The sequence below is a fragment of the Strix uralensis genome, chromosome 1 (genome assembly GCF_047716275.1).
Source record: "Strix uralensis isolate ZFMK-TIS-50842 chromosome 1, bStrUra1, whole genome shotgun sequence".
NCBI lineage: Eukaryota > Metazoa > Chordata > Aves > Strigiformes > Strigidae > Strix > Strix uralensis.
Genome location: NC_133972.1, coordinates 140603692 through 140631196, shown reverse-complemented (window position 1 = coordinate 140631196; position 27505 = coordinate 140603692). Strand labels below are relative to the sequence as shown.

The window sequence follows — 27505 nt, the reverse complement described above, 5'->3', positions numbered from 1 at the left end:
TAATTTGCAAAGCATGCCCAGAAATTCTTTGGGACAGTACTAGTTAGTCCTGATGAAAAAGCATATCAGTCCTTGCTCTAACTACTTAGCAATATAAGTGCTAGCACCCATGCCTCGACACTGTCCAATTGACTGATACAGACATTACTGTGTATACAGATTTTAGAAAGTCCTCAAACGTATTTGCCCATGGCAGGTCCTCTGATTCATAGAAAACAGGTAAGCAGGGAGGATTCAACTCTTTTGTTGAAATTTTACTTGAAAGAGATGGTTCTTTCAAACCAAGATCTTTTCAAAATGAGTTGGGCATTTCTGTCTATTAAGTATTTTCTCCTCTTTATTTAATGCATGTGCTTTGTTTGGTAGCCTACTGCTTTATTATTAATGGAATCTTGTCTGTTTGTCTGTTTAACCCACTTTTTCATGTCTACAATTCACAGCTAAACAACCACTAACCAGTTCCGTCACAATGAAAAAATTATATACACATCTGAAACAGTAATATTAAGACAACAACTGAAACAGGAAATAAAAAATGAATCTGTGCAGTTAAAAGATCTAAAAATAATACCAACGTCTATACATATTTGTCAGACTGCAGTGTCCACAGTTACAGCTGTACGTGGCAGTCAGAACAGTGAGTATTCTTTCCAAATCATGAGGTGTTTTAAGAAACACCCACAGTGGTGGCTGCTGAGGAAATAATTTCCTTTATCATCCTGAGATTTTAAATGTGCAAGGGTCCTACCAATTTATCTAGTGCACAAAAAGGAAGAAAGGAAGGAAGGGAGGAAGGAAGGGAGGGAGGGAGGGAGGGAGGGAGGGAGGAAGGAAGGAAGGAAGGAAGGAAGGAAGGAAGGAAGGAAGGAAGGAAGGAAGGAAGGAAGGAAGGAAGGAAGGAAGGAAGGAAGGAAGGAAGGAAGGAAGGAAGGAAGGAAGGAAGGAAGGAAGGAAGGAAGGAAGGAAGGAAGGAAGGAAGGAAGGAAGGAAGGAAGGAAGGAAGGAAGGAAGGAAGGAGGGAAGGACGAGTAAGACAGAGACAGAAACATTATCACAATGGTTTTTGTTTCAAAATAGATTGCTGTGCAATGACTGAAGCCTGATTTGTAGACATTTTGTATTCTTGCCCAGAGCCTTGAGGAGGGGAAGGTAATGGAGTTTCTGGAGTTGCTGAAAAAGAATATAGAAAGAATTACATATTTTATATTCTACATACACATATGCATACTACTACACCTGAAGGAAGTTCTCTTACATTTGCCATGCTAGGGAAATAGGATATTTTAATTAGCAGAATTTTTAGTTTATTAAAAATTGTACATGTGAAAACAATGATATATCAGAATGGTGCTGAATTTTAAACATTAAGTTAAATTCAGGTCAAAGTCTCTTATGTAACACTGTTTATATACATATGTTTGTAATGCACAATTATTTTAATTAAGAATGCTGATGAAATAACTGAGCACTGACAAGCCACCATTCTAATATTTTTAAATGTAACAGTGGAATGTTATGACAGAAGGCTAACTTGCAATTACTTACAAATCTGTTCTGTATGTACAGGAGCAGACATTGAACTTATGAGGATAGTTTGGCCAGTTAATGGATCCTGGGCTAAGTGAGGATGTACTGGATGATGCAGATGACTGGCATCATTAGAAGTACCTGCAAAAATAACATAAGCATATATCAATTTGAAAGAGCATGTTGTTGCCAGCAAATTCAATAATTACATTTCTGCAAAGTAAATATTTTGATTGGCAATTTGAATAATTGCCTCTGGGTATTCATTAAACAATTTTACCAGACTTCAACTGTATTAAGCACTGTGTTTACTTTCACTGTTTTGACTGCATTAACAGAGGATTTCACAAAATATTTGTAAGGATTCTTCTATCTGCCTAGGGAATTGTATGTCTAGATATTCAGCAATGACTGAGAAGTACACAGCACAATCTGAGGTTGTAGGACTGAGTTAACAAGATGAGCAGCCAAGACAAGAAGGCTTTAGCTAACAATCAGATGAACCAAAGCTCAGCCAGCAAGGCAGCGGTCAAAGTGCTTGCTAACATCATGATTCCCTCAAAATCCCAGTATGCTAAATTCAATATAATACAACATGATAAATTTAACAAGTTGTTAGCTTACCTCCCAGTAACATTTCCTGAAGCAAACTGTCAATTTTAACAATTCCAAATAGTTTAACCAACTGTATTTGCTCAATCATTTGCCAAGTGATGCTCTGGAGTGTAGGCAGTAGAAGCAGAAGTTCTCCAAACCTTCCTCGGGAGTCGTACTGACGATCATTAATATAATCCTCTAAACTGATTTGGACTTGGAACCGCATGTTTTTAATCTTCATTGGGTTACTCAGGCCTTTTGCATCTTAAAAAATGACAAAACCTTAAAGTCAAGGCAGATTATGATTTGGGAGGAGCATCTTACTTGTTTTCATTTTATTCTTTTCCATCAAGCTAGATAACATGAGCAGATGCTACATCAACAAAAATTACTTTCAGTATAATCACATATAATTCTGAGAGATATTTTCAAAAAGGTACCTGGATCAAAAAACACAATTGCTTTCAAGCAAGCGTACTCATTGTCGTCTATTTGAATCTCCTGGAAGGGTCGAACTAATTCATCTAGAATCCGATTTGCCACTCGGCTGATCTCTACTTCAGTACTGTTGCGATGGATTATGTAATTGTTGCCTTAGAAAGAAAGGATACCAACATGTGGATTGATGTAAAGACTTTGATGTAATGTACTAGATGAAGCCCATTTTCAAAAGCACATTTCATTTTGCTTAATCAAATTAATATTTTTTTAAGTAATAACTCTCCTTTGTAGCATACAAAACTGTTCTTTGCAAACAGACTATATATGTAAAATACAGCTCTCAGTAAATAATCTGTGCATGTAAATATGACAACATGTACAGTTACTGATTAGTCCACAGGACTGAGGTCCATACTTGAATGCACAACTATGGAGCAAGTAGGCCTTTATCTTTACATAATAGATAAATGGTAAACTGATCTAAAAATTTCTTCTTCTTCCCCCATTAAAATAATGTATCTCAAGCTGAATGATCAGGATTTGTGAATGGACTTCTTCTAGAGGAGACACCAGGAATGCTTCTTTTTCTAACAGATGCTTCTGTTACTCCTAATAAAATTTAGAAGTATTATAAAATTTTCAGTAAAGAATGAATTTTCTCTTCTAATTTGAAATTTCCATTTTGGAGACATCTCCATCATAGCATCTTCATTCACATTCTGTCCAGAAATCATCTAACCTAAGTGATGAGATCACTGGGAAAGCCAAAGAGCTTCCGGAAGTCACCAAGCAGTTTTTGAAAGAAAAGCTGATGATATATCGTAAGAAAGCCATGCCAAAATGACTCTTAAGCTTTACCTCTAAGTATCAGAAATAAGCCTTGGAGCCTCAACTTGTTTTATTACATATATGCTGATGCTGGAAATGCTGACTATAATTTTCTGCTTATTGTTTTATCATTATTTGCCTTATTACCTACTAATCCAAATAAAACTGCAAATATTTCTTTTTTATTTCTGTTAATTTTGTCAATAAAACTGTATCTACAGAAAGAACTAGGTTAAGAAAGTAATCTGTATACTTTTTAACTTGAAAGTATTGCTGGTGAGAGTAACATGTCCGGACCAAGACCTTCTTAACCTTTTAATGTTATTATATGCGTAAAAATAAATTCAAGCTGATTTAGAGCTATGAAAAGGCCCAAAGAGGAAGGAGAACAAGTAGTGGAAAACCTTCTTGTACCATACCACCAGTGAAGAAACTAGTTTGAGTCCATATTCCGCATAGCATTGCCTCACATAAAAAATCCTGTCCAAGAAGACCTACAGGCTTTCTCACAAAACCGCCCAAGTGCTGCACATGTTTAGTGTGACCATTTTTGGGAGGGTGCACTTCAGACTGACAGAGTAGTGTGTCAAACAATGCTAACAAATGCCTCATCACATCACTACACACACAGGCACACATCTCATCATATTACTGTGCCTCTTCTGTTGCGTGAACAAAGAGAAGACATGCTTCCACCACATGATGACATCCCCTTCCCTAACAGCCATTTTCTCTTTATATAACCCAGTGAAGGAGCCATTTCAAGTGACCAAGAATAGGCTTATGCAGGCATGACGACTCGTCATGCCATGGATGCACCCATCTCCCACATGGCATGGGACAACAGGCATGATGTTTATATGATGGCCACATGGCAAGGCAGCAGTGAGAAGACTCTTGGGAATGGGAGTTGCAGGGAACAGGTTATCCAATTTTCTAGCCTGTACAGTCTTCTCTGACTCTGTCTGAAGGGCTCTTGAGAAAGCTCCAGATAAATGGTTTTCATGAAGACTGAAATTAGTACATGGGCCACAGGTTGGCTGCTCCTATCTTAAGCAAAGGTTTTTTTATGGGGTTTTTTTGTTGTTGTTGTTGCTGCTTTGTTCTGTTGTTTATGGGACAAAGGTGTAAAGAGGATGCTAATGTAAGGAGATAATTTTCCAGGAACTCCCTTAGGTTGTGGTTTCTGGTATCCAATAAACATTTAGCTGTATTAACTCACAGGAAACTGTCCACCTGCTTTTGCTGGAACAGGGCATGTGACATTATGTCATCAATAGCTATTTAGCATTCGCAGAATGCATTGCTTTGATTGTGCTAGAACAGTTGTCCCACTTAAGTGATTACATGGTTGCTAATGTACTATAACATCATCATTATTAATTAAAACAAAACCAGTATTTACCTAAAAGTAAAATGTCCTTATATGCCATGGACCGTTTTGCTGCTCCAAGCAACAGGTGTTCCCCAGCATGGGCTCTTAGCAGGGCAACCTCAAGAAAAGAAGATCAGACTCATTAGATGATAAAGCAGTAAGTTCCAATAAGGGCAAAAGAAATGAGGATGCATATTACTGTGAGTGTATTCAGCTATAGGTACATGTTTAAGACTGTTAAGATTCTAATATAAAATGTAAAGTGAATGTAAAAACCTTAACACTGTACTAACAGCACACTATAATTAAATTGTCATCCTCTGTCACTTCTAGCATTTGGTCTAGATTTTAAACATACAGCTCTTCAAAATGTTTCTCAATAAATACAATGCTTGTATTTATTTCCTAGTGCCTATTTCCTTAACAAAATTTTCTCTTGAATTTTAAGTTGACACTAAAGACTCTGGTGGGCTGGAATGAACAGTTACAGTAAATTCAGCACTATCAGTGTTTCATTTTTCTCACCTTGAACCAAAAATTTATGTTTCACTTAAAAGAGCCTTCTCCCCAACAAAGCCATCTATGCTAAACTATCCACTACTGTCAACAAAGAAGAAACCTGATTCATACCAGGAAGGCACTTAAAAATGTGGTCTTTAGTTTACTCTTTGTCACCTATTTACTTTCATTAATTTTTAATGTCTGCTTGTAATTTCAGCGCTGGCCTCTGTTTCCTCAAGGAACTCCTCTCTTGGCAAGTAATTCTTTTCTTACAAATCCAAGCCAAAGCTTTATGAGTGATGTAAATGTACACAGCACCTAGGAATACTTAATGTGCTAAGACTTTTCAGGTTCTCAACAGAGTTAACTTATCTGCTCTGGCCTGCTCTATGGTTTGTAAATCAGGCTGATTCCCAGATAAGGATTCATTTGTTCAAAACCAGATGGTTTATTTTATAACTAAATGCACCAGTGCCCCTTAGAAAGAGGCTATCACAAATGCAAAAGTGGCATTTGTTTTAACTCCCAATACCCTTGTCACTACTCTTTAAGGTACTTAAGGTTCTGGAGTATTTCCCAACATGTACTCTTCATGCACTACAGGGGTGTTTTCAGCCTATCTAAGCTGATTTTTTTTTTTTTAAACACAGACAGAACTTTTTAATGAGGTCTGATCCTTCTCTTTTCCTTCATGCTATCTTAACAATAAAAACAGCAATATTTTTGCTTGCTTTTGTTGCCCTTGTGACACCAATGCATTTAAAATTCTCCTTATTTTGCATTAAAAGATTTTTAACTTATTGCAGTATGTTGAACTTATGCACACATATCATATTCTGTGGGCCTGAAAAGACAACATTAAGCTCCTATTCCGGGGGGTCTCCTGTGGCCTGAAACACCTCCATATTCCTGAGGAAGAGTATAAGAGGGAATGAGCTCAGTTTGAATCTCAAACCCAAAAATGATCTAAGCCTGCTTGCAGGATTTTATTAAAAAACTGAGAGACTGAAGAGGCAAAAAGAAGAAATTACACAATTCCACTTCACAGAGTCATTTTCAAGCTGAATCAGATTTTGGTGGACTGGAATCAAGAGAACCTGAGGTGTGAACTAACCTCCTGCCCAGGCAGACAGTGAGACAATTGCTTACCGCAACATGGAGACACTGGTTCCAAGTGTGCCAGCACAACTTACTCTGAAACCCAGTGATATATTAGGATATATTACAGATGTGATGATAGACCAAACCTCTGTCATAAAAACCCTTAAGAATTTTCAAGGTTTGATGTTTTTTTCCCCCATGTTCATTATATACAATATAATTTTAGTACACTGTATTATATGGAAGATTATTTGCTGTGCATTGATATCGGTATGTTTGGCATGTTTAAGATTCTAATGGCTTTTATTTTTTGCAAATAGAGAAGACCTGCTTCAAATTAAGTAACGTGTCATAAACCATATTATAATGAAAGGTGAACATGAACTAAATATTTTCCAAAGTCAGAAAAAAGCATGGTGTTTTTTACAAGATTTTTTTCATTTTTGCATGCAGCTTTGTACCTCTGCTTCCAAAAGAATATAAAAAGCACAAAACACTGAACGACATACTGGTTTGCTACTTCTTTTTGTTAACGTGATAGAGCCTTATCAATTTCCTCTTTTTTTTGTGGTGGTACTATTTCAAAGCTTTAAAAAATTTTAAGATGGTGGGTGTAGCACCCAGCTCTACTGATCAGACAAGAAATAAGTGTTTAATCATAACATTTAAATATCACAGAAATAACAGGACAGTAATTAAGTTCTCTCTTTTGTCTCCTCTTATACCTGGTCATCCAGTGGTAATTCACAGAAGCCTGGAATATATTTAGCCCATTCCACCAGGACCAAAAGCTGTTGCTTCATAGATTCACAGACATCACTAATACCAGCAATTTTCTTAACATTTATGTCAGTGCTAGCACCAGGACTGGAGATTGAGATCTGGCCATAGTGAGAGAAAAAAAAACAATATTAAATTTCATATAATTGCATTTTCTCTGGTTAACAGCATATTTAAGAAAAAATCGCAGCAGTAATCATGCGTACTCTTGAGAAATCCCTTGACCATATGGACCATTAGTCTGCACATAAATTATAAAATTTTATTTCTCATTATTACCAGTATGTATCACAGTATGTTAAAAATTACACTATTCATATCATGATACAATATCTTCTCATTCCAAAATACTGTTTTTAAATATACCAGAGCACTTATTATCTGTAGGAGGGAGGTGGGATTTTTATTCCTTTAAACTGGTTGACATTTACTTCAGAAAAAAAAAGAGCTCATAGGGGCATGCAGTAACATTAAGGGCAAAGAAAGAGAGAAATAAAGGGGTAGCATGTTCTTCTAGTGAAAAGATAAGTATCATTAACTTTAGAAGGTAAAATGGGGGTTTTTTTAGTGCCTGGAGGAGAATGGTTTGTAATGATGAAGCAGCAGTATAGGTGGAGGCCTGAGACATTTCAGAGCAAATGTAAAGGATATGAGTGTGCATTAGACCACCTGCAGTGAACAGTGTGCTGTGAAATAAGAACAGAGCAATATCTTTCTGGGCCTGAAGCTGGGGCACTGTCACATAATCACTGAGCCAAATCCTGAAATTCTTAATGACTTTTCAAGGAAAGGAACAAAACCAAGCTTGCTGTTAAGCCTGACAGGAAAGACAACGTAAGATAAAACCAAGCCTGAGAAGAGGTCAGTTTATACCTCTTATAAAACCAGGGAAGAAAAAAGTAAAGAAGAAGAAAAGGAAAAGGAAAAGGAAAAGGAAAAGGAAAAGGAAAAGGAAAAGGAAAAGGAAAAGGAAAAGGAAAAGGAAAAGGAAAAGGAAAAGGAAAAGGAAAAAGGAAAAAGGAAAAAGGAAAAGGAAAAAGGAAAAGGAAAAGGAAAAGGAAAAGGAAAAGGAAAAGGAAAAGGAAAAGGAAAAGGAAAAGGAAAAGGAAAAGGAAAAGGAAAAGGAAAAGGAAAAGGAAAAGATTCCACCACAACAACATGAAAACCCCACCGCTGTACAAGGCCTACGAACCTGACTTTCACTTTACGTTTTATTACAGGAAGCATACTGAGGAATTCTGTATTGATTATCTTCCCTTGGAAAAAAAAAAAATAATTGTTTGATCTTCCAGTAATGTGTACCTACAAATTTCAGGATGCTGGATGCTGTTTAGGTTGATTCCTACCAGATCCCCTTAAACCCCCCAATGGGATCTGTGGTGAAATCCCATTATCCTTGGGTGGTCAAAAGGAGTTGCACTTCTAAACTAAAGCTCAGTGCTTCCTACATAATTTAGTAGTCTAAAACACTGAAAACAGCTTAGATATTAATGGCAGTTAACTAGCTGAACATTAGTTCTCAGGAAAATACAGAGCTAGGCAGATGAAAAAAAATCCTCAGACACATAATTCAAAGGTTATCATGTAGGAGAAAGGTTGGAGGTATCATCTCTTTGTAGACAGAGCGTTTGTGAAGTCCTTATTGTAATCATGAGTCCATTTCTGGCATCTGTTCTACAAAAACAAAGCTGAAAATACTGAATATAATTCAGATGAGAGCTACCAGTAAAGAAAGAGAGTAAAGTAATTCAATGTATTTAATTTTTTCCAGAACAGTATGAGGAGTCTTGATCAAGATTCAAAAGTACCTACACAAAGAGTGTTCTGATAGCAGGAGGCACTCTGATATACCAGAAAAAGATACTACCATGCACCAACTAGAAGTTAATTCAAGAAGTTAAAGAACAGGCAGATTGTTTAACCAGTAGACTTACTGACTCTTGAACTTAATACATTGCCCTTCCCTTAATATCTTTTAATCAAAACTATGCATCTTTATGAATTACATCTTACAGGAAAAACTATAGACTGTGCTGAAATTACTTGGTAAGCTTCTGCAGGGGATTCATGGGATTACTCCCATGGAGTTCATTATGAACTCCTAGGGTTGCATCTCTTCACCAGGATATGAAGCTATGAACTTTCCTCTCTATTTCTCTATTGCTCTAACCTGACTCTCATTTCTGCAGTGGAACATGCGAGTCGTTGACTTCATTGAATCATAGACTAGCCCAGGTTGGAAGGAACCTCAAAAGATCATCTCATCCAACCTTTTGTGGGAAGGGGAGCCTAGATGAGATTATCTAGCACCCTGTCCAATTGTATCTTGAAAATCTCCAATGACGGGGACTCTACCATGTCCCTGGAAGGTTGTGCCAATGATTGATTGTTCTCACTGTAAAAAATTTCTTTCTTATATGGAGATGAAACCTCTCCTGATGCAACATATACCCATTAACGACTTGACGAATATGACAATATAACACTGTATCCCTATTGTCCTGAGAACCATCAGAGACACATGCCTTTACTCCTACAATAGTCCAGCATGTCACTTCCATATTTACATAATCCTGAAAGCCTCTCCTGGGTCTGCAGGAGAAAAAATCATACTTGGACAACTTTCCCCTGTGAGGGATCTTCAGAAACAAAATAATTCATTTTCTCTATTTTAATATGAAAATTTTAAATGAGATAAATGCACCTTCTTCCTCATTTCACAGCTGAAGGACTTGGCCAATGATTTGTGACACTACCACCTCCTCCAAGTCATTCCTCAGGACTGAACTCACCTTAGAGACTCATTCGACTGAGGAAAAAACAAGGACTTTTAAGACTTTACTACTCCATCATGTTAATGTGACTTCTTGGTCTTTGAGGACAAGAGTGTATCTTCATATATGCTTGGCATAGTGGGAGCAGTTCTCTCCTATTACAACATACCAAGTAGTAAGTAGAATAAATTTGTATGTATACACAACCTGATGTTTTAGGCCAGGAATCTACCATCTGAAAAGAACTTTGTGGCAGGAACAGCTGAGGATGTGATCCTATTTAAGACAGATCTTATTCCTGAATTGCATATACGAGTTGGAAATGATTAAGGGAGTAACACAAAAAAGCACAATAAGAAAGTTCAAAGAATTACTAAGGAGGTAAAAATAGGTATATTTTTCATACTGTATAGGTATGAAAGGTAGGAAGGTCCATTACGTTCATCTAGTCTGCCCAGACATATGTGCCAAAGACTATCAACCAGTAATTCCTGCATCAATTCTTTACAGACAGTTCTACCCTAAGAGAGATGCTGATAAAGGATGAGATTGCAAAACATTTGGTGATGTATAAATCAGTCAGCATGAAATCATAAAGGTGGCAGTTAAATTCTAAGTAAGTTAGTAAGAGGTGCAAGAATGCAGAATCAATGACCATGATTTATCTGAGGTGCAGAAAAGGACTGGAGACTGTTCCATTCAGCAATTGATTGGATAGGGGGAAAAAAAAGAAAAAAGAAAATGAAGTTCAGATGAGACAAAGAAAATTTAAAAGTGATATGTGAATAGACTCTGCAGTTGGAACACTTCTGTTTGCCTTATTTATAATGTCTAAGGATATTAAAAATGGGATTTTCAAAAGAATGTAAGGAAATGAGTGTCTACACCCCTTTGAATGTAATGGCTTTGGACAATTTTTTCCCTAATGTTTCATGGTAAAGCCAGCCTCAAGGATAGATAGATGCCACCAGCTGCCTGAGACAGCAACTGATTTAAAAGCAGTAAGAACCATAAAGCTTTATTAAGAAAGGCGCCTAGGACATATTGTCCTGGACAAAGTAGAAGATTTTTATTGACTTTGCTTTAAGAATGTATTCTATTACTGATTCTTTCATTGGGAAAAGGAAGCTGGGTGCACTTTGGAAGCAGAAAAAAGTAATCTCAATAATTAATACAATAAGAAATTGAAAAGTATTTAACTTTAGAAAAAAATGGTCTTGAAGTCATAAAATAATTTTGTGGTAGATCTCAGTACCTGGCGGGAAAGTGTCTCAGCTTGTGACAATGTACTAATAGAGGGAATATTGCAGCCATCAAAAGTGTTTCTTCTCGTACTTATCCTGTCCCGTTCATTTTGTACAGCTGGAAAAGAATAATCATCTCATTTATTGACTTGCAGACATTGACACACAATACCATTTCAGAACTTTATTAGATAACTATAAGAATCAAAAGGTATGACATTCAAAAAAGACCTTGCACTTTTAGCTCTGAGTAAGGAGGAAGGATGACAATACATGTTTATGGTCTTTATCTGTATATTGTTTGCCTGTAAAAAACAGGTATAACTAATTGTAGATAGATACTGAATTATCAGCACTTTTGTGACTGGCTTTATTACAGTAAAACCTCTTTCTTCCTTTGAACTTGAACACATGTTGTTGTTTTGTTATTTTAACCAATTTAATAAGTGAGGCTTTATGATAATGGTAGAAATGGACATCTCCAGACTGCTGAACAGGTCAAGAGGTACAGCATCACCACTGACAAAATGTCTGTCAGAGGAAGTCTGAAAGCCCTACTCCTGCTCTCCTGTGAGAAACCCTGAAACAGGAATGAAACGTGAATTTAACCCACTAGAAAGATAATTTTGACAGTTAAATCTCACGCTCCTCCTCATTGACACTGCCAGTTTACCTAGCCAGTTTACAGAACATTAACTAAGGAAAAAGAAAAGAAAAAGCAACAAAAAAGTTTCAGGCTAATAAGTTTTGTCTCATGGTGTCCCAAAAAAGGCAGTTGAAAGGGCTTTGGATAAGGAATCCTTAATCAGCACATGCAACACTTATGAAGTATCAAGGCTTACTTTTGAACTGAAGGAAGAAAAAAAAATAAAACTATCAATCAGATTTTTCTAAAACCTAGATTATGTCCAAGGTTAGGCCAAGGAGAAAAGAAAAAAAAAAAAAAAAGAATTGTGCTGATCAAAATCTTTTTATTGCACAAGGAATCTCATCATCTTTTAAGAGCAGCAGCTTTATTTCCAAAGATATGTTTGCTATTTTGTGGGAAACAATCTGCATTACAGAATTTAGGAGTAGTACCAAAGGTTTCAATAAAAAAAATAAAATATTCTATACACTAAATAGTTTTCAGGGTTTATCTGAACAATGCACATAGTTTATTCCAGAGGTGTACTAACTTTCTGCCAAGGACACTCACTGATGGGCCTTTTATTAAGGTCACAGTAAGAAATGTTGTGCAGTGATAAAGTGCTAAATGTTCATGTAGACAGGAAACAAAAAATATAGCCTTTTTTAAAAGAATGGAGAAAAAAACATTCACTGATCTTAGCAGCTGAAGTGCTACCTAGATAATTAAAATAAGGTCAGTGCTGATTAGTATTAGAAAAATAATAAGCTATTCTGACAATCACTAGTGAAAGTCACTGGTGGAAAACTTTGAGAATAATAGGAAAAAGCTTCAATTTTCTCCTGCGTATGCATAATTTTGGATTATTAGACTGGATTGTCTGTCTTGCTAAAGCCTTTTTGACAGTTCAGGCTAAAATTGCCTTAAACAGAGATTCCATGAGGAAGGGGGAATATTTGCTCAAAGAGGGCTTGTATAGCTTTTACCAGATGAAGCCCTTCTTACCTTCGCCCTGAAGAAAGTGATTTGCTAGAAACAAGCATAGAAACTATCATATAGACCATGCTACACTTATGCTATGAGACATCCCCTGACAGTGTAGGGAGGTATATAACAACACACAAGCAGTGAAATTTACAGCTGAGCTTTTTGAATTATTTTAGCACTGGGAAGCATTGAATAAACATAGCTTGGATGCAGTGAAAAATTAAAGTTTTATAGGTAGTGGGACCAGAGGAGGCAGAGTGGTGTAAATTACGTTAAAAGTTTTGGGCAAGATATATCTTCACTTCATAAACATGAGTCAGCAGCGTGCCTCATGGCGATGTGAGCTAGCCATGCACCGGGCCGCATTAGCATCTTGAGGGAAGTGATTTTTTCTCTGGTTTAGGCTTCCCAGTAGATGAAAGATGCTGGAAAACTGGGCAGTGTCCAGCAGAGGGCTATGGAGATGTAACCCACAAGATGCACAAGGTGATTCAGAGAGAGGTATCTTTGTTTATGTGGAAAAGAGGACCAAGGTGGAGGTCTTAATTCCTGAAGTTTACAGTAAATGGGGTCAGATTCTTCTCAGATGCACAATGAAAGAACAAGAGGCAATGGACACTACCCTAATTGCAGTAAGACACATTCCAGTTAGTTATAAGCAAAAATCTCCTCCCAGTGAGGGTGATCAAGCACTAGAAGGAGTTGCTGAGAGAAGTTGTGGAATCTTCCCTCCCAGGGACTGTGTAAACTTGGCTGGATGGGGTCCCAAGCAACCTGACCAAACCTAGAAGTTAGCCTTGCTTTAAAGGGCGGGGGGGGGGGGGGGGGGCTGGACTAGATGGCATCCAGATGTCCCTTCTGAGCTAAAGCATTCTTTAATTCCAGGTTTTGAAATTCTGTGAAGCTTTGCTTTTTGCAAAACTTTTCGGGTCTTCCCTTTTCTTCACATCAGATTGATAATGTGTATACAATATGCTACTGATTTTAATGGCTCACATTCCAAAAGGCTAAACTGTGTTCAAGGCGACCCACAAGAATTAGCAAACCTGTTTCATACATACACAGTGTAACACTGTTTAGAATATCCCCATCCAGCTGCAAGGAGAAAATCCATTTTACCTCATACTAAAACTTGATTACTAGCAAAGCAGTACTACAGTATAGATATATAAGAGCATAAAGAAACAGCTCCCTTTATCTTAGGAAAGCTATGTATAGACTAAAAATATTATAGCCTAGTTACAGTGCAGGAGAACTGGATGCTCACATTACAGACTGGCCTTCAGGTGGATATACCATGCTCCCAACAAAACAGATAGCAAAGTTTGTGATGAACCATTCTGGATTTCTTATTTGAATCTGATCAAGTTGTCTTTTGCCTCTACATCATAATTGCCAGTGAAGCAACAGCCCCAACAACCCAATACAAAAGTCCTCTGTTATTCCCACTGCCTTTCTTTCCCTATTGCTCTGCTCCTGTGGTTGTCTGGTCCTTTCACTTTGACAGGAGGACCACTGTGACACCCATGTTTCTTCAAGTCTGTCAGTGACATGCATAAATAACTATCTTCCCATGTTTGAGATTAATGAGATTAGAAATTTTTTAAAATAATGTGGACACTCCACTGACAGCTACCACTACAGCTACCACTACAGTTCTCACCACTACTTTTTTGCTCAACTTCACACTCCTTCCCCTCTAGCTTAAATGCTTCAAACATTTAAAACTAAGGGGAAAACCAGTAAATTGGCATTGTCATTACTTAGATAGGGTAGAGACAAAATCCCAGATAGAGATTTTATGATTCAAATTTGATAAAAATTAAAATTAAAATCTCACTCTTTGAACTTTTACAGGATACAGCTCTTACACTTAGAAATCAATGAATTTTGGTGCCAGGAATCGTGGATTAAACAGTTGCAAATCCACTTTAAACCATAGATTTGCTAATACTCAAAGTGTTAGAACTGCTTACCCACCTGCAAATTAGATGATGCATATTTCACCTCAATATAAAAGTTGATGCCTCCACCATGAAGGCATTACAGCAGACTTTCCATTGAATTATTCTGCTGGAGATTTTTAGAATTCTTATTACATTTTAAAACTAATTCAGATTATTTCTCTTTGTATATCAAATAATAAATGACTCTATTACCTTCTTTTTTCATTCCTGCTCGAAAACACTTTTTTAAACGACAATATCTGCATTGATTCCTTTTGTCCTTGTCAACAATACATTGCCGGCTGAATCTATCAGAGATAAGAAAATGTAAATGTAAAAGAATTAATAAAGCTGCACCCTGATTATGAAGAAGAAAACCAACTAATGTTATTTTGATTTGTTTTTTAAAATAATCAGTCTTGAGCTGTGTTTCATACCTGCTCAGTATATGCATTGGAATGGGGAAGTGTGGAAAATTTTGAAGTTATGTGCATCACTTACACCTCAGTTTATTTCTGAGATGTATCAGTAATTGGCTGCATCAAATGACGGTGGAGGAAAAAAGGAAGAAAAAAGCTACAAATAGAAAAAGGAAAGGACAATCAAGGAAAATGCCAAATGTCACTGTCACAGAGGACCCGTTAGTTGCAAAACCAGTACCCTTGTCTGGAAAAGTTTACTCCTTCTGGGAGACACCAATGAACAAGCTACATGTTGTATTGTTACAGATGAAAACCTAGACAGGAAATGGGAGGAAAATTTTTTAGCACCACAATGAAATAAAGACATAAGGAAACACACAGAGCACGACACTGCAAGAAGGCTTACCCATGCTCTCATGCACATCTACAGGTACGTATATGAGGGGAATGTACATAAGCCATCCCCTCCTCTCCCCGTTTGCTTCTGCTTTTTTGCTGTGCATGTGTTTGTTAGATAAATCTGTTTTGCAGAGCTCTTCTTGAAATCACTTATATCAGCTCTTATCACACCACTTTAGGGGTATGTCTATGCTATATCACCATGGTATGTCTATAAGGGAGAGATTTCCTTATAAGAGTATTAAGAACCAAGGAGAGCAAACAACATTTCCAGTAGCAAGCCATTTTTACAAAAAATTTTCTCCTTTAGTGATTTGTCTAAACTCACAGAGGTTTCCATATTCTGTGTATGGCTTAAAACTGACGTTTTATGGACTTGTGCATGCAGACAGAAGTTTGTCAAACATGGTGCAATAACCTGCAGACATCCAGAAATTAGCGGATTGCCATTCAGACTACCAGGAGGGAAAATGGTCACTCAAAAGAGCCACATGTCACCCAAAGTGGAAAGTTGTGCAGATGTACTTGCACAGCCCTTAAAATAAGACTCATAAATCTTAAGACTTTCTATTCAGAAACTGCCTTCGTAAGAAAAAAAATTGGAAATAATTTTTACAAAACAGTTAAGAACTACACTTTTCACATTAACAGTGAAAATATGAGAATTTTTCTTTTCTTTTTTTTTTCCTAGGAGATGACCTTTGTAATCACAAATGAAAGAATGAAACAGCTCTTGAGTGATGTAATGATATCAACAATATCAAGACATCTGCAATGTAGTATATGGAATGTGTAATATTAAGTAGTCTTGAATAAAAGACTTTTTTTTCCAATCGTAAGACTTTACCATGAACCACACGCTCATCAAAAATGCTGGTTAGAATTCCTTAAGAAAAAGCTGAAATTGCCCTGACATAGTTCTGAAACGGTCTGAATGTAATTTTTGCTTAATTTCATTAATTTAGTGCCCGTAGAACTTTTGAAATACCTGCATGTATAGACGTGATTTTTCCGTATACTGCGTCTAAAGAATCCCTTGCACCCATCACAGCTGGAAGCACCGTAATGTTTTCCAGTTGCTCGGTCTCCACATATTGCACAGAGACTACTGATCCCGTTGTCAGAAGCATTCATGTTGACAGCTTCTCCTGAACTGTCTGAGGAGAGGCAAGAACAACATACTTAGTTAGGGACAAAACTTTTGACAACCACCCCATGGACGATTTGTACTTTTTCTGGAGGCTTTTTCTGACCTTTTCTCTTTTAATTGCCACTTACTATTTATATAGCATGGCACATCTGATTACATCTGGTTCTTATTCAGATGAACACTTTCAAAGTTATAGAGATGTTAACAATTTATGAAGTTCACAACAACAAATAATTTTATTCTAAACTCTTTTGAACTGAAAGGGGTCAAAAATTAAAGTGTAACTCTGCATGTGTAATTACACATACATTCTTACTAACAAGAAGAGGAACTTTGACACAAAGCAGTGTTGCCTAGGTTGCTGGCAAAGATCTTGTGTATCAGTTCTCATAGGAGTTGGCAATAACTATCATACAAAGATAAAACTGCATATGTGACATTAAAAAATAAAAAAAAACACAAGACAGTTTTTGCACAATACTTAATGGAAAAAAAAAAAAAAGCAAGCTCAAAGAAGACCGTCTAAGTGTTATTTCCTCACACAAATTTTCCAAGGGAACACTGGTGCAGACTTTCCTTGCACAAGTGAATATTAGCTACATGATTAACAATTAGTCACTGAGTATGGTAATCAATACTGAAGAAATTCACCCGAAATCAAACCAGACATATTTATTCTTCTTTTAACAGATGTGTTCAAAGAAATAGTGTGCAAATATATGTGTGCAATAATAAGAATGTGTGCAAATAAGAATGTGTGCAAAATAGCTTTTTCTGTTATGCTTCTGGTTTTGCAAAAGGAAAGCTGTTTGCAATATGCCCTAAACATTTGTAGTTGTTCAGCCAGGGAGAGGAAAGAGTGCCACATTAATCAGTTTTTCAAACATGCATTCAAAAGTCAAGTACATGAGTTCATGAACAGTGGACAGGTCGAAAAGTAAAACTGTTAACATTGATACATATTATTATTCATATTGTACTAGATCCAACTGAAATGTACTACACAAATACATTGTAAAATTTTCATTGTGTTCCAAAGAGCTTACAATTTAGAGTTCTTTAGACAACGAGAGAAGAAGCAACTTTTTTATTTTGTTTTACAGAGATACAGTTAATAGGAATTATATTAAAAATTGCTTAAATAAAAAATGAAATCTTAAAGGTAAGAATTCAGTTCTGTAACTATTTTATTTTAAAACTAGGTTTGTCATGACTGGAAAACTACTTTTAAAAATGGGTTACAGAATTACTTTAGCTAGAAAAATACAAAACCTTTGTCTTGGAGTTTTCTAATTTTGCATCATGATGCAGCAGAATAATTAAAATATTTAAATTTAATGATTAAATATTTCACAGCAATATAAATTGTGTGTATATATAAGGATATACTTATTTTCCTTGGTATTGTTCTGAAACAATTGACCTGATTTTGCAAAATTCTTTGATTTCAACAGAACTGCATAATCTGCCTGAAATGTTGCTTGTTAAACTTCTCTGAATGTTTCTAATTAATTTGGACAGCTAGGAAAGACACATAAAAAGGTTTGTAAGAGGCATCCTTCAGTTCCAGACTAGCACTGTAGCTACAAGACAATGTTTTTATAAATGCTATAAGAAAATACTTCAGCTAAACTCAAAGAAAACTCTAAACAGAAAAAGGCTATCCCTAATAACTAATAATTATCAAACTAATCACTTAAGAGTGAATAATTTAAATAGCTCTATCACCAACACATAATGCAACACAGCACAAACTCCTTAATCTGTTTTCCCATTTTATGTAACATTAACAGATCTGAAAAGGTGCTATTCAGCAAAAAACAAATGACCAATGAAATCACCCGTATTAGAACAAAAAGCAGAGAAGTCATCTAAAAGTTACATAATCGTTGATAGCTTCAGAATCACTTAGGGCATAAAGGTCTGTTTTTTCTTCCTAAATCAATAACCAAATCTACCTTTCTGTTTACAAAGCTTACTGTAAAGTAGCATCAGAAATTCAGATAAAACTTCCAGCTCAACAATAAAAACTAATCTAGGTTCTACATAGCAGGAATATGTGTAAATGCAGGTGCTATGTATTTTTTCTGCAAATCACTTAATATTTGTTCTCCCTTTTAAAAATACATACTACAATAGATCTATGAATTTTACTTTATGATACAATAAAGCAATTGTTTAAGTATATTAGAAGATTTGGAAAGTCATTTTAGAGTAGTCTAATTTGCCTGATACTTTTCTTCACTTTAACAGACTGACATTTTCTTTATTTTTGGCCAGTACTCAATGAAGGCAGAACAAAAGCAGTGTGCTTCCTATTTCAATCATGACTTACTGATACAATTTCTCAAAAATTTATTGCATTAAAAATTCCACATAAAGTGTTACATTAGCCAAACACAAGTAGTTTTTCTCAGCTAAACATTAGCTTCTAGAAAGCCAATGTGATTTTTTTAAAAATCACTCTAGTTCATATACACATACCTAGAAAGTCTAGATTAACATTTAAATAAATAAAATACTAGTCAACCAATTAGAAACTAGGCATCAAGCAACGGTAGCGAATTCTTTTCACAAGCCTCTGGATAATTTTGTCCTGTCCTTCCGGATGTTATATCTGAAATATACTTTCATGTCCAAACTGTCAATACTAGTTATTCATTTGTCTTATAGTAAATAAAGCAACTGCTGAATACACCATTTTCTTCCTTTGATTAACTGACTGGTGACAGTACAGTTCAGTTACTTTATTACATATAATCTGTCTTTTACTTTCCTTAATGTTAAAGAATTATAATGTTATTAACTTAGTGATGAAGTGTAAAAAAGCAGATACATAGTTTGAAAACAACCCCCAAATGCTCCATTAATAAAGCATTTAATTAACACCTTATAGAATTACTAAACTTCACTTTTCCTGTTAACTGGCTTGATTTTGCATCACAGAGCAGAACTCACCATTGCCATTATACAGAATCTGCATCGTTTCGAACTCCAGTGCTGTATATGTCGGATCTAAAACTTCACTGTAGCTCGCCATTTCCATGTCTAGTATTGGTTCCGAGAGCCTCATCATTGATCATTGAATGCAAAACCAGTGAAAAGGCTGCTCAGATGCACAACCTTCCCATTCTGTTTCACAGTGACTGATAATCCAAAGTTAACTATAACTGTGTCACTTACGTGCTGCAATGGGAGGAGCTGGAAAACTGCTTCTGCATGCTATATTCTACCTGCATTTTTTTTTTTTTTTTAATGATACAGTGCAACCCTTCTGATAATCTTGGAATGTTTTATGGAATAACCTTATCAGGAGTTGTACTGGTTCCAGTTCTTGAGTGAACCCAAGGACATGCAGGAAGCTTCCTATCTCCTATGCCCTGCTACACATTTGGTTTTCAATGTGTGATATAAACAGTCCTAAACAAACCACTATGTCTATGTAAAGACACTGTAGGTTCATATGCCATTTTGCTCTCTGTCTTCAGAACAATAAGGAAGTGTGATACAATTATGGAGTATCTTCATACCCAAAACATCCATCATCATATTTTAAAAGACAGCTGCAAAACCTCTCATTTTTACAACCATTAGCGTTCTTTTAACAGCAGCAATGAGCTGGCTGCATAGACGCTTAACCAAGGCCTCAAGCAACACAAGCTCTGCAGCAAGGCCAGTTTATAGATCCCCTCCATCACACACAGTGTTGCTGCGATCGCGCTAGGCAGCAGACCTTGCACATTCCCAGAAGGGGGACTTCCTGCTCTAACCCTTCTTCATACAAGATGTAATGGCAGCATGTTGTTTTCAAGCACCATTCAGATGCACATGTTAATTGCTTTAAACATGATACTTAAAATAATATACAAAGGTTTACATGTTAACTAAAATTATCTTTTGTTCCTTAGTGCATATGTTTTGATAAGATTTTCTATAAATAATCTCTTTTTTTGCTTTTTCATACCAAAATTGTATGCTGCACAGATACAAATGTAGCTAAGACTAGCTGAGTTTACATCAAAACTCCAGTCCTGAAAACATTCTGGCATATGAGTAAATTTAAAATAAGGGAATGAATGTAAGATGGAAGATATCATGTATGACATGATCAAATCTTGCTATTCCCTCTGCTGTTAGCAGAACTTCTTCAGTGCTGCCAAAGCAGGCCCCTCAGTGACTACTAAGGAGAGGGAATGAATTGACCCTTCATACTTCTGTCATACAAAAACTCATTTCAATTGATTTTTTAATATGGAAAAATGTACACTATAGGAAAGACGTTCTTTATACTATTTTTTTCACTCTTTGCTAAGGAAAATTCTTACAGTCAAATCTTGCATTTGTAAAAATCTGCTTTCTGGGGGATTTTTGCCATCATGAAGTAAATCACGAACAATTAATGTATACTAAATGACTACTGTAAAATATTAATATACTTTCTTTTTGCCTTATGTGGATCAGAATGCAGTCCTGGAATTAGAGCAGCTGTGGAAAGAAGCTAATGATGAACAGCCTTTAATCTTATGTCAGTTCAAGCTTTATAACGTTCACTAGTATTCAGACCCCTGCACAGTAGATTTCTTTTCCTATAGGACATCTGCACTGTTTTTCAAATTCTGAATGACCTTGTAGCTTGTAGTATGAGATGTTCTTTCAAATTCTATGTCAAGTCATCTACTACTGACAGGCAAGAAATATTAGCCTTAGGTAAGCATAAGTTTTAAACTTGTATAATTAGTCAAACTGTGAAACATTCCTTTGAGATAAGTGATACTGTAAACTTGAGTAAGAAATGATTTTTCAAAATAAATTTTGCAGTAATTGTGAAGAAAGAGAAAGCTACACAATGGTTTTGTTCATGTGGTTGTGTTGTGCTTTTTCTTTAAATCTGATGATCTCACAATCACATACAGAAAGCATTCCTATCTTATCTTTAAGACTATTAACTCTGTTAATTGTTCAGTTCTCCATATTAAATGTAATCATTCTTTCTGATTGTGGTATCAAATAGAACACAACCTAATAAAATCAAGGTTATTTCCATAAAAGCCTTCCTGACAATAAAAACAAATCTCAAACTACTGTCACTACTGAAAACAGGTTTGGGTTTGTTTTTGTTTTTTTTTTTACTAAGTAGCAATATGTCCTTTAATCATTCCAGCTTAGTAAGAAATGTAGGTCCCCAGAAGAAAGTCTTCTTAATTATCTCCCATGTGTTCTGAGTAAGGAACACAACTTCACAGTATTTCTTGTTTTGCAAGTATAGTGAGTTGTGGTGGACACGCTTGGAAGGCATCTAATTTTTGTCAATAAGCTGGCATATTTATCCAGTATGTTGATAAAACACACACTTTGATATGTCTCCCCTCCTATTTGCTGGCACACATGTGAGACAGGGTATGCACGTAGTCTGCACTAACCAATCCTAATGAAACCATATGAGCTGAACCAGAACATCTTGCTACGGAAAACTCCAAAGATCTCCAAGTTAGAGAGTTTATTTGCCAAAAGCTTGCTACCCAGGAAGTGGTGTGCAAATTTATGCACACCAGCAAGGAATCTCATCTTTGACTTACAAAGACATACGCCCACGTCATACCAGAGACTGAGTGTCCCTCTCCCGTAACACACCCTCAGCACCAGGAAGAACACTGCCAGTCACCATCACATCAGCTCTGTTGCAACCCACTCCCAAGTATTTGATAAATGGTCCATGAGTAATGATTGGGAAATGTTTGCTTGTATTCTAAAACATATAAAATTATGACGTGTTTGACATAAAAAGATTTGTAACACTGTAGCATTGCTTTATTTAATAGAGATTGCCAGCTTTTTTATTTTGTAAATAAAAATGTTAAGAGTTCGATCAGATCTAAAAATTAGTGATAAAATCTAAATGTGTACTACCAAACTTCTTTGACTTCTCGGAAAATATGCTTTTGTGCTTAAAATCTAAATACCATGATGGAAACATGGCTACAGTCCTCTACAACTCTAAAACATTACAGCAAGTCTCAACATTTTCATGCCCCCCTGCCCCCCCCTCCCCCGCCAAATAAAATAAAAAAAAAAATTCAGAGCCAAACAAAGACAAAGTTGCTTCTGAGCTGGTTAAAGGATTCTTCAGAACAATTCGTGACCCATGACAGTAAATGCACAGCACAACACCTGCTTCCAGTAAGATGATCAAAGGCACCATCTCATATGCACTTTTCAAACCCAGCATCAACTATCAGCTTTACTGAGTAAATTTATGACACTTAGATGCTTCTGTGCCTTTTCATTTTGCATCTTCCTGTTGGTGTTGTCCTAAAAATATAGTGGTTAAATAAAACACTAGAAAAGCAAAGCCAGTACCAGAATTGAATAACAGGTTTTCATGGCACACTTATTAGGCAAGGTGGTAAGATTAGCTGCAACAAATCATTCCAGGTGAAACATAAGTACAAATCTTTGTGGGAAATCTAGGCTAAGCCTGTTTCCATTACACACATTTTTAGACACTTAGACCACCCCAGGCATTCTATAAAAACAAGATTCTTGCACATATTGAATCTGCCTCTTTTTTCATTTCAATTGGTGATTCATTATATTGAGCTCCACTGTATCATACAGCAAAAATACATAGCTTTCTTTAATAAGTTATGATGAGGGCTGGTTTTACTTTTTTTCATCTTGGCATAACAGAGAACAGACCATTATTGCGATGTCTGAATTGTCTATGTTTTTGGCTTCCTAAAGCATCCGTCTTTCAGAACACCCAGATACAACATCAACAGCCACGAATATGAATAAACAGAGAAAACAAAGAACACACCTGGCTTCTGACTTGTCAAACACTATGGACCCACCTTATTTAGCATGTTTTTCAAGATGGAAATAATCCTAAAATAGTTATGATGATGATAATGAGTAGTCTACATCAGAGTTTCAAAGCTGAGTAAGAGATTTAATACTCCAAATTCTATGAAGTGCAATTTACAATTCTAATCTCACATCCACTAGGGTCTTTGGCCTGTCTGCACTTGAGGGGAAATATCAAAGGAATATGAAAGCTCTAAAATATTTTGAGCCTGAAGAATAGTTGCTGCAGGATAATTTTGAAGATAATTTACACTGTCTGAGGATATAGCCAACTTTCAGATCCTCCCTCCCTATTCTAAATATCATTCTGAAAGTATAAATGATTTAGTCACTTTATATACCACATTACCATTGAGGGGATATGCTACTAGCATTGCAACTGTAATATAATGGTGTCATATGGAAAAGGAGGATGATACATCCACTACTTAAGGTCAAGGTAAACAAAGCTATCTGGTTTATCTGATTTTATTTATCTCTTACACATGCGTACATGCGTCAGTGAGTGCCTTGGGTAGCATGTCAGAACATACAAGACACATTCCAGTTGCAAACCCTTAGTTGCACTCTCTTTAACAGAAAGGTGTGTTTTGAGGATTCGCATATTGCATTTACTCATAATCTGCACAGATCAGAATTATTAAGATAATATCTTCTGCATTTTCCAGATGTCCTGTGCTACTTTCTTTCAATGGTTTAGTGAAACAAGTAGTATCTGTGTGTGGTGGTCCTGCAACTGCAATCTCCAGCCCTTGACTACCTACCAGATTCAGGAAGATTTGTGCTATTATTTCACTTCTTTATTATTCTCATGTTACAGTGACTTTCTTCAACTAAGGAGAGCTGGATTACACATATAATAACTGTACGTCAGCTGCTAATAACTTAAAAACTTTATTCTGAGATTTCTCAGCCTTCAACTTAGCATAGGACAGCCTTTCACCAAATAACACCACTGCTGAAGAATAGGAAATAGTCCAGGAAAAGCCATCTCATAGCCAAGAGATCATACATGGACCACTGCATACACGCCACCACAAAATGTCAACTAGTAGCTGTGCAACTGCGCTGATGGAGAGCAGTATGTCTGGGTAATGGAAAAGTCAAGGCCATGATGGTGCCAGTTGAAGAACCACATTTCTAAGGTTTTTTAGAGGCATAGCTAATGGTGAAGTGGAAGCCTGATGACAGCCAGTCGAAAAGGAGGTTGAGAGACGACCTCATTGCTCTCTACAGCTTCCTGAGGAGGGGCAAGGGGAGAGAGAGGGAGGTGCTGATCTGTTCTCTCTGGTATCCAGTGACAGGCTGTGTGGGAATGGTTCAAAGCTGTGTCACAGGAGGTTTAGAGTGGACATTAGGAGGAATTTCTTTACCGAAAGGGTAGTCAAACACTGGAACAGGCTTCCTAGAGAGGTGGTTGATCCTCCATGCCTGTCACTGTTTAAGAGGCATTTCTACAATGCCCTTAATAACATGATTTAACTTGGTCAGCCTTGAATTGGTCAGGCAGTTGGACTAGATGATCATTGTAGGTCCCTTCCAACTGAAATAGTCGTCTTCTCTTCTCTCCTCTCCTCTCCTCTCCTCTCCTCTCCTCTCCTCTCCTCTCCTCTCCTCTCCTCTCCTCTCCTCTCCTCTCCTCTCCTCTCCTCTCCTCTCCTCTCCTCTCCTCTCCTCTCCTCTCCTCTCCTCTCCTCTCCTCTCCTCTCCTCTCCTCTCCTCTCCTCTCCTCTCCTCTCCTCTCCTCTCCTCTCCTCTCCTCTCCTCTCCTCCCTCTCCTCTCCTCTCCTCTCCTCTCCTCTCCTCTCCTCTCCTCTCCTCTCCTCTCCTCTCCTCTCCTCTCCTCTCCTCTCCTCTCCTCTCCTCTCCTCTCCTCTCCTCTCCTCTCCTCTCCTCTCCTCTCCTCTCCTCTCCTCTCCTCTCCTCTCCTCTCCTCCCCTCCCCTCCCCTCCCCTCCCCTCCCCTCCCCTCCCCTCCCCTCCCCTCCCCTCCCCTCCCCTCCCCTCCCCCCTCCCCTCCCCTCCCCTCCCCTCCCCTCCCCTCCCCTCCCCTCCCCTCCCCTCTCCTCTCCTCTCCTCTCCTCTCCTCTCCTCTCCTCTCCTCTCCTCTCCTCTCCTCTCCTCTCCTCTCCTCTCCTCTCCTCTCCTCTCCTCTCCTCTCCTCTCCTCTCCTCTCCTCTCCTCTCCTCTCCTCTCCTCTCCTCTCCCCTCCCCTCCCCTCCCCTCCCCTCCCCTCCCCTCCCCTCTCCTCTCCTCTCCTCTCCTCTCCTCTCCTCTCTCTTCTGTCAGAACACAGTATGCCAAGTACAGGGGTTAGGAGGTAAAGACTGGGGACAGAGAGTAGTTATATTCCTTTAGTTATTCTAGGAGGCTGTCCACAGTAGACTGCAACATATGCAGATATCAAATGTTACACAGATAGGTATCAAATGTTACACAGATTTAAAATCTTGGTTTATATATACATAAGTATGTGTACATGTGTACACAGGAATTTATTTTCAGTGTTTTAGTGACAGCTGGGTTTGCCACCTGAATTATCACCGAGTATACTTATAGAAATGGATTTTACAAGTGGAAGTTCTCCCTCCTACATACTGAGTTCTAGTAATTCTTGACATTGTATTGTCCATGTGCAGATTCTCTCCATGAGCTAGAAGTAAATCTGTAGTTTGCTACTTCAATCCATTTCTGTGCTTGCTTTGTGTCCAGATTAACAGTAAATTTGCTAACCCTATCTGGGGTTAGCAGGCACTATTAGTAAATTGTGCATTTTCATGGGGAGGTAGTTAAAAAAATAGGATAGTTTTGCTTTTTAGATAGCAAAAGATATGGTTTACCATTAGACAGACTTTAGTATTTAATATTTCTATTTTAACTTACTAGTCTTTAGTTCATCTTGTTCTTGAAAACTCACAACAGCCAAATGTCAGTTTAGAGGGCTTAAAGAATTTTGTAGCATAGAGTTTTGTGGTGAGATTTGCTGAGTTACAATTAAATGACTGGAGTCACTTGTTAATTATTTGCTTAAATCAGGTAACTTATTATTTTCTGATACACACAGAAAAATTAATCAGAGACTTGTCCTAGAGAGCAGAATGAAATGAGAAGAGGAAAGAGTTCAGGCATAAGATAAAAACAAACTCTCGTGATGCTGATTAGCAAGACTAAACACTCTTGTTCAGTCATCCCCAGGTGATTAGTAATTTCTTAATAAGCTGCAGTTTTTTATGCACACTTGATCATAAACTATATTTTATATAGTCAGTTAGATAAATTTTACTTACAATTTATCCATATCTATCTTGAGAGATACCATATAATGAGATTTTTTTTTGCAGATAAACACTATTGCCTTTGTCATACACTATAAAAGAGTTCAAAAAAAGGTTAACTAGTATCAAGGCAAGGTTTGTTTGGGGCTTTTTTTCAGCTTGCCTAGAATCTTTCTTTTCTATGTGATGAATTAATCACAGCAAGTCTTCTAATTTCTATATTCCATCCACTGCTGAATGATTTATATATTCTACATGTTTCAAAACAAACTCAGTACACTTCTGCCCATACTAGTGACTATATAACTTTTGGTCCTACGTAAAGGGCTAATTAAATAACTGGATAGTCAGACAAGTCCCATTATTTTCAGTTACTCTGTCTAAAATTAAAATTTTTAACTAGAATCTAAACTGACTCATCACATTCCTGTAGAAAGAATGTTGTGTCAACACACTTGACTTAACTCTTCTGGGACACTAGTGTGGTTATGCTTAGCCTGACAACTTCTCACATTTTTATTGTTACAAAAATCAGTTAATGAGAAGTTCAGAGCATGTTAAAGTCTATGAATTTAAACTGAAAGTATGACAAAGGGACAGAAAATTCAAAATATCACACAAATAAAGGAACAACATGAAGGCATAAAGGCATATATTCTGTTTCAAC

At 36.9% G+C, this 27505-nt stretch overlaps 1 protein-coding gene across 3 annotated transcripts in view; it reads right to left on the bottom strand.

The window, feature by feature from the left end:
- Positions 1-905: 905 nt before the first annotated feature.
- HNF4G (hepatocyte nuclear factor 4 gamma) overlaps positions 906-27505 on the bottom strand; it is a 59323-nt gene continuing 32723 nt past the window's right edge. For 2 of the 3 annotated variants that reach the window (XM_074894029.1, XM_074894020.1), the window contains exons 2-10: positions 16539-16707; positions 14943-15037; positions 11180-11286; positions 7096-7251; positions 4799-4886; positions 2565-2717; positions 2152-2388; positions 1546-1668; positions 906-1170 (exon numbers count right to left, since the gene is read on the bottom strand). In XM_074894029.1, coding sequence (XP_074750130.1) covers positions 1052-1170; positions 1546-1668; positions 2152-2388; positions 2565-2717; positions 4799-4886; positions 7096-7251; positions 11180-11286; positions 14943-15037; positions 16539-16684 — 1224 coding nt within the window. In that variant the 5' untranslated portion in view covers positions 16685-16707 and the 3' untranslated portion in view covers positions 906-1051. Of the gene's footprint in view, positions 1171-1545; positions 1669-2151; positions 2389-2564; positions 2718-4798; positions 4887-7095; positions 7252-11179; positions 11287-14942; positions 15038-16538; positions 16708-19658; positions 20187-27505 lie in introns of those variants that run through there. The other variant, XM_074894012.1, reaches the window with a different exon arrangement.